The 8,356-nt window shown below is 34.0% G+C and overlaps 1 protein-coding gene across 1 annotated transcript; it reads right to left on the bottom strand.

Moving 5' to 3' along the window:
* Nucleotides 1-362: 362 nt before the first annotated feature.
* LOC148659018 (protein unc-13 homolog B-like) lies at nucleotides 363-8,356 on the bottom strand. The gene is made up of 7 exons (XM_088640913.1): nucleotides 7,901-8,356; nucleotides 6,833-6,862; nucleotides 4,244-4,343; nucleotides 3,527-3,644; nucleotides 3,207-3,330; nucleotides 1,233-1,306; nucleotides 363-717 (listed from the first exon to the last, which is right to left on the bottom strand). The coding sequence occupies exons 1-7, from the start codon at nucleotides 7,920-7,922 to the stop codon at nucleotides 601-603; spliced, it is 585 nt and encodes a 194-aa protein (XP_088497039.1). The 5' UTR covers nucleotides 7,923-8,356; the 3' UTR covers nucleotides 363-600.

The raw sequence follows: 8,356 nt of genomic DNA, 5'->3' as shown, positions 1-8,356 counted from the left end.
ACTTTTCTTGCACTTTTTTTTGTAGAAATTAAATATTTGAACAAATCTCACGAAAATATTAAATGTGACAAGAACCACTCAGGATATGGAATCAAATATTTGACTCAACTCAACCACATGATACAGCAGACAGGAGAAAAAAGTTCCAATACTGATTTTCTTTGGTCTGAATAACCATTCTTCTGGTAACAGTAATTAAAATTCCAGGATATTATAAGGCATGGAGAAAAAAACATGGTCAATGCTCTGTCATGCATATGCAGTGCTTTAGTGGCCTCTAGTGCTAAAAGATAAGAAAAGCACACTGAATTAAGTTTTCATAAATGAATTGCACATTTCTAATGGATCTCATATGTTAAAATAAAACTTGTAAAGGAGATTAAATTTTATCTTCCAAATGTTGATCCTACCAAGAGGCAAAAACTTTTCCTGAAATTCATCTTGCCTAACTTGTTATACTAGTACATATTTTATGGAGTCATGGTGTTAAAAAGAAAGCTCAGCAGAACAACTAATCATTTAATACATACAGTACAGTAAACATAGCATCTGTTTTCCATATGGCAAACATAAACTAAAAATACAAAGCATGAAGAAAGCTCAGAAAGAAAGTTCAGCTATGTGGAAAAACAGCTTACAACATAAGGAGATGGAGCCTTCAATGTAACCCATTTGATTGCTTGTGGATTTAGTGATATTTAGTCTCTCTTTGGAGCCCTACAGATAAAAAAAAAGAAAATGAGATTATGAGTTTCCAGTTAGTTCAACACTGATTTCTTAAATCTACAAGTGTAAACCGAGAATGGTCCTCATCCTGACATATGCAATGATGTTATAACAATAATAATACTGTAAAACAAACATTTTAGAAAAATCTTAATCCAAAGAACACCCATTTCATCTCAACAATTGCTGCAATCTATAAATGTTACAGAAAAAAGAACGTATTTTATGAAAATCAAATTCGTCTCACACAATTATTTATCAGTCTCTAATTCTCTATCCTGTTTCTTAAGAATTGTTTTGAACACAAGATAGAAAATCATGGGCTACTACTAAATTAGAAACCTCTGAACAAGCAAACAGGTATCAAAAACAATGTTGTGGTCCACAAAGGAATAAATAGTTTGTGCCTTTGAAAAGAATTAATGCAAAACAGAAGACCACATTAGCAAACCACAAGTAAAACATGTTTACCAGTACCGTATTTCACACTTCAAACACTAACATACCCAATGTGTATCTTCATCTGTGCCAAATGTTTTTAGTCTTTGTACTAGAAAATGAGCTTCATCTTCAGGGATTTCTGAAAGGTATGAATTAGAAATCCAAAACAATGCATTTCAAATTTTTATCAAAGACATTGCAAAAAGATTAGAAGACATATTATACTCATAAGTATTTAAAGTAATTTGAATTATTATAACAAACTGAAGGACAAAATATACCAAATGCTGTAATTAAACTAATGAATTCACCATTTCCAACAGTGCTAACTGTCTTATATTATTATATTACACTATATATATCTTTCTTAAATCAATGTGAATTGCTTCAACAATATCAGACCAGTGTATGTTTTAGCACTTTTTTAGGATTGATCCTTCTCTACAGCATCAGAGTTTTTAAAATTGTGTGACCACAAACAATTACTGAAGGGCACATTTTTGCCCTTCATGTTTAGATTCAAGCTCAAAAGAGATTGATTCTTTTGAGCACACTACTACGAAACATGAGATGGCACTGGGAAGCAGCAGTTAGGGTTCTGCACTCATAACTTTGGTGGTGATTGGTTCAAATCCAGGTGGAAAACTATTGCTCTATCTTTGAGAAAGGTACTTCAGCTGCTGTGTACTGTGAAACACTAACATTTATATACAGTAAATCGGCAGAAATGTTTGCTGCTTGAATAAAAGCATCAGGCAATCAGTATCTAGTATTAAATTAGTCATGGATAAAATTTGCAGCCAACTTTGTTCTATTTGCAGTGCAATAAAATATTTTTCTAAGGCATTGACATGTATTATTTGTATAGACAACTATTGGTGTAAAGACGCTGCCTAATCAAAAGTCAGGCTTTTTTCAGAATCCATTTCAGAAAAATATCTCCTGAAGTTCTTGATTTAAAAAAACATCACAATAATGTCAAAACTAAGATTAGCTGCGGATGAATCTTCAGATTTAATCATTTTAATGACTCCTTTTTGCAAATTTTGTTGCCATGTTAACAGTTTACTCTAGGTGTTATTCCTGCTGAACTATGAGAGCAGCTCCAGAATGTAGTGCACCTCGTGTTTGAAGTTGCTGCTCAATCAGTAAGAAATGAGTGGTACCAATATCTTTCTTTAATTGCCACAGCTTGCAGAATGAGTACTGTTGTTCCAAAATGCCACAGCCTACTGTACATGTTAACACTTCTAAGTTTTTGGAACAGGTTTATTTTTGCTGTCCCTTTTAATTAGCCCATTTTTTGTTTTCTTGTACATTACTCAGTAAGAAGGGTACAGCGTCTGAACAATGGAAGTGCATGTTTTCAACAAAAAGGAGAATTTCTTTAATGCTTTGTCGCTGTTTAGCTGTAAGCTGTCTCAATTAAGGAATGAAAGCAACTGTCACCATTATTATCTGCTTTAGTTCTGATGTACAGTACTGTATGCATGGGCATCTCAATACCATCGCAGCTCCTGGCTGGAACCAGATTGAAGAACAATTTTGGCAGCAATAATGTGTGTTCAATCCAAGTAATTGTAATACCAAGATTAAGATCATTTAATCTAGTGATTTTTTAAAGGCTTCTATCCTGAAACACAGTTTTCCCTTATGAAGGATTAGTGTGAATGTATATGTGCTGAAAATAAGAGGGTTTTTGGTATGATTCCATTAACAGCATTAAAAGACACATTTCATTTCCTATAGAACAGTCTCTGACTTTGTATTCCATTATGCAATAATGAATTATTTTTACAGGCTTTTCCATTACCCTTCGGATTATTTCATTTCCCACACAAAGGCCACAAATCATGTACACCATACTTAACAAGAAGATGTCAAAGTGATTAAGCACACAGAAATTAATAATTTCTAGTGTTGACAAAACACAATTAACCGTTTGTAACCAGAAGATCAAACGTTTTCAAGGAAACTACAATTACACATGTTGTGGTAGAAATAACCCATAAACGGTGTATGTTGAATACAGAGCCCACCTGCAGGTAATTCATAGTAGACATCTAGCAAGATCTCATGAAGAGTTGGGTTTTCAACACCACAGATTTCACTTCCTTCCATAAGGACATCAGTGTTTAATGGCCACCACTCTCCAGGGCCTTCCTAATCAAATTTGCAAAAAGGGAACAGAGCAACAGATAACAAGAAACTGTTTTTTTTATATACTGTATACTGTATGCAACACTTTACAAACAAATTGACAGCATCCAGTATATTCCTGAAGCTGTTTTTTTTAAACCATCACTGTTTTTTTAAATGAACTGCAATTGTCATACTGTATAAAGCACATGCAATTTACCTGTGCTGCAGGCCCAACACTTGTCAGAGGGATCCACACAGAGCCCAGAAGTGAGTCCCATAGTAATCGTTTATCCCAGACCTCTACTATCAGACCCCTCTGCATGTCATTAATTTCACTGGAAGAACAGGACACGACCACTAACACATTTGATCACGTACAGTACAATTTCAAATTAAACACTACATTTTCACTTTCTTTATGTTAGTTTTCTATTTTCACTTGAAATATCGAGGTCAACTCAAATAAATATTTATTCTGTAGTATGTTATGTTTCCCTGTAAAGCTGAGGTTAAGACTAGGCTTTTAGGCCATTTAGGGTGGAAGGAACACACATCAGCACCTCACCTCATTGCTCAGGTGAATTGTTACCTGAATTATTTAACTTACTATTGAAAATGATGGAACAAACCACTGGCCTGTGTCTTGTTCCTACAGTATGGGATTATTACTTATTATTGCTGTTTCCCCAGCAATAATGAATCATACAACAATACATCAGACCTCAGGTGTAACTAATAAAACAGAATAGTCCAGGTATTCCTTATCACTGTCTGGAATGCTAACATTTTTTAAAGGTCTGTGCCAAATAACTTCCGGATTTGGTTGGGAACAGCGGACGTCACTGTCCTGCTTTGTGATGTTGTGGAATAAAAAGAGACAGAGAAAAATATTTGATATAATGGACCTGATGATCTGCAATGCAGGCTTACTTACAACATGTAGTCTTGTTCCCAGCATGGTTCGTTGCCTCTTCTTGTTATGGTTGTACTCTTTAAATTCTGAACTTTTAAGATCACATAGGTATTGAATTTATCTAGGTGTCATAGAAAAAAACAAACGTTTTATATAAAACCACCCAGCAGAATAAACACTATCACAGACTACAGGTGCAGATGAGTTCTTGTAGAGTACTCTACCAAGTGGAAAAATATATATTTTTTGTTGAAGAGTACTTCATCACTGTAATGTTTAACAGACCGCGGAAGAACCTCAAGCTTCTTACATTTTCAGTAATGCTGAAGGTTCAGGATCAAGTCTTCTTCAAATTAGTCTACCCTCTTGACACTTGGCAATTTTGTTTTACTGTTGCCCTCCAGTGGTCTTTCCGCTTTAAACAACTCACTCAAGTCCTACAATTCCTTACACACTTGTAAAGTTAACTTCACCCCTATGTCTCGGCAATGTAGTCAAAGAACTTCTACAGTATATAAGGGACAGATTATTAAAGAACATAGTACAAGGCTACAATATTTATCTGAAATCCTTTTCACATTCTCAGCGAGTTGCTTAGTGATTCTGCTCACAGTAGAAGAAGATTCAAGAGCCAAATGTCTTTGATGTTAAATCTTTCTGTCCATCAACACACAGCTTTGTAATTAATAGCATAACCATAAAGTAGCTATGGTCTCAAAGTGAGAAACATAAAATATTAATCACACATTTCAGTGAACTTTGATTCACTTTAATATTTCTTCCTTCCGTAATCAATATTCTAAAAGTAGATTTTAAGAAAACATTAATCAGCAGCAGAAAAAGAAAAAAAATGGCTTTTTTCCCTTCAAAAGCATTTTAAAATCTGTTGTTCTTTATATATTCCAGTTTTCATCAGTTATTTAAGAAAATACAATGGTGTGCAAAAGCATTAGACATTTTAAATTATTGTACAGTTTTCTTTCAGTTATTTCTTCTTTATGCAGAAACGTGTCTGTGTCAATCTTCTACAAAATTCCTTAAAATCTACATACTTTAGTGTCCCAGTTGGGAAATTTGCTTTGCAGGCAGGTAAAAGACATAACACATTAAACAATACATTTAACACAGCAATGAACCCAACAGTACATTTAACACTTCAATGAATCTACGCTCCAGTATTTTTTCTTTTACTTTATCAGTGTACACTGGCAGATCTGGATGTGAACAGAGGCGTAGATGAGGCCGATGACAAGGTACAACTGACAATGAGCCAATTTGATTTGATTGGTACTGTACATATGATGGATCTGCTTCTACAACACTTTGTTTGGCCGTTATGTAAATGTTACCGTGAGTTGAAGCAAACACATTTTGAAGAGGCAGTTCAAGATGAATTCAAATTCTCTTTAATTATAGATTTTTATTGTTAATTTAATACATTTAATTTCTTCTTACCCAAACCAAGCTGTATTAATAAGTCAACTTTGCTATAATGGTAAAAAATACTAGTGGACACATTTGGTGTTCATGTCAAAAACATACTGCATGTACAGTATATTGTCTCTAGGGCATCTATGGTTTCTGCACAGCAGTGTATCACAGTACATGGTATTTGACTTGACAATTTTATATGCCTAGCAGGCATGACTCAAGATCTGCTTTTCTTTCATCTTAGTCTCTTAACACTAAGCAAACAACTCACAAGGAATTAAACCACAATCATTACTTACATACTTGCTTCTTCTAGTCAGCCATTTCTCTCCCACTTTTAGCTCACTTTGTCCCGTACACATTTTAGTTAATGCTCTTTGATGTTCAACATTAATTAAATTGAATTTATTTTGGTAAACTATTTGAAATAAATCTCAAAGCTGATTTCATATTTTGATCCCAAAGCGAATGTGACACATTTTACTTTGGCTCATCACAGTTTCTAATTTCTTTAGAAGGCACTAGAGCCCTAGACAGGCTCCATTAAAAGCCACAGGTTCTTCTTGCTCAGTCCCAGGAGGCGCAGATGCATATTTCATAAGTAATTAGACTTATTTAGAATAGTGTTGAGCTACCAGCTGCATCTGGCATGTCACCAAACAGTAAATACAAAGGGTTTTAATCTACTTGATTTTATACTTACTCAGGCTAAGTAATATAAATCTAAAAGTCTTTCACTTGTTCAAATAAGATTGTGTTTGCATATTGACTCTGGGAAGTTTTGATATAGCTCACTATCATTTATTTTGCTTGAGTTGTAGTATGACAGACCCACGATAGAGTGTTATTTTTTAAATAAAATAATAAGGATAATGTACAGTATGCACACATCTAGAAGTTAAACTAAACTAAAGAAGTATCTAATGAAGATTTTAGATTTCCTTCTTTTCTATAACGTGGCATCAATATTAAAGATGATCCTTTAGAATTTATTGGTAAAAATCTTCAAAAGGCCTCTGTTTATCATAATACCTCCTGTAGATCTTATCTTTTTGTTACAAAGTCACCAATTACAGAAAAATCTGACAATATGCATTTTAGTAATTAACTATAATCTAATTATACAATCCTTAAAGTTAATAATATACAGTAAATGGAAATAAAATGCATCACACCTACCTGGTGGTCCATTCAGTTTTCCTTTCTTCACTACAAAAGAAGGAGGAGTCTTTGAATTACAAATCCAAAAGTTCAACACTACAACAGTGATTTACAATAACATCTGTGTGCTACCAGTAAATAAAAGTTAAAAAACTTAGGGACAGAACAATTTTATACCTAGTAAAAGAGACCCTTTAACTTACACCTCGCTGAGACATGCTTCAAACATAATTTTTTAAGATTGTTGAAGAAACAAAAAAAACATATAATAGACAAAACACCTTTCATCCAATCATGCAGAATGATAATCACTTTTCTTATTTTCTCTTAAATCAGGATCTAGATTTGGCACTAGAATGAAAGGAAAAAAATATGCAGCACAAGACAGCCCTTAGAGTTTGAAGGTTATTTTGAATGCGTCTGGTTAGTCTAGGAGGCGTGAAATATTTTCTAAATATTTCCATATTTCCCAATTATTACAATACTGTACATGCAGTGATGCGCAAGAATCCGAGAATAATTAAAGGATTGTATGTAAGAGTTGAGAATACACTCAGTGAGCAAGTGTATGAAACATGCTGATAACCCAAACTTCAAAAGCTTTCCAGAATATCGATCTGGCATTTTTGTTAAATGTCAAAAACGTTATGAATAAAGCATAGTTTTATAAAGTTGTCTCCAACAACCTTGAGGAAACTCGAATTCGATATTCTTTACCTTAACTAGACAAAAAGTAAGTTATATTAAAGTCAATAGCTTTAGAAATTAAAGCTACTTTGTGTGTGAATTATGAAAATACTGTACATTGTTTCCAATCAAATGAGAAAAAAAACGCTGCATATTTTATAGCTCATAGAGTTTGATAGTCATCTCCTTTAACAGGATACAGCAAGTTACCACCTCGAAAACTAACAATTAAAGGCTTTTGAAGGAATCCTTTTTGTCTGTATCTCAGTCGTTATATTAGTGTTGGCTATAGTACGTTTGGTTTTACGATTATAAAATAGGTCAATCAAAAACCATTTAATTCTTAGCATCCACGTCATTCGTTTTTCAACCGGACAGAGCGAACTCGGGAGTTTTTACCTTTTACGCAGAGCAGCGACATCTTCACCTAATCCACGCACTTCCCCGGTTCCTGGAAACTTTATATTGCCCAATTAACAAAACAGTTTCTCTATCTTTCCAACTGTTCTCCGGAGTCGATGGCACAGAAGGAAGGAAGAAGTAATGAATTTAATCTCTTTAACAAAGTGACATAATCTTCAACTAATCCCAACAGCAAGCGGAGAACCCTTGTACGCAAAGAATACAGTTTAGTTCATCAATCCACCCGGCGCAGCTGTATGCGTTATCAGTGATTCGCCGATCGGCGAAATCTTGAGAGTCCATTTTTATTGGTGTGCGTATCCGACATGACCTTTTTTGAAAATACACACGGATGAGTACACAAAGCAAACTTTATAGATTATTTTTTTATGACTGGAGATTGATTACTTTGGATATTTCTTCTGCAAAGCATAATGTACGACTACTGGCGAG

The sequence above is a fragment of the Lepisosteus platostomus genome, chromosome 7 (genome assembly GCF_059453375.1).
Source record: "Lepisosteus platostomus isolate fLepPlt1 chromosome 7, fLepPlt1.hap1, whole genome shotgun sequence".
In the NCBI taxonomy this organism is placed as follows: Eukaryota; Metazoa; Chordata; class Actinopteri; order Semionotiformes; family Lepisosteidae; genus Lepisosteus; species Lepisosteus platostomus.
The sequence above is the reverse complement of the archived record's forward strand: the minus strand, read 5'-3'. Positions and strand labels throughout refer to the sequence as shown.

Bases quoted from the DNA above. Each gene is read 5' to 3' on its own strand.
- LOC148659018 (XM_088640913.1), bottom strand. From the start codon at position 7,922: ATGTCGCTGCTCTGCGTAAAAG. The intron at 3,331-3,526 runs GTAAATTGCATG...AAATTTGATTAG, and splicing joins GTGTTGGGCCTGCAGCACAG to GAAGGCCCTGGAGAGTGGTG. The intron at 718-1,232 runs GTATGTTAGTGT...TTTTATCTGTAG, and splicing joins CAGATGAAGATACACATTGG to GGCTCCAAAGAGAGACTAAA.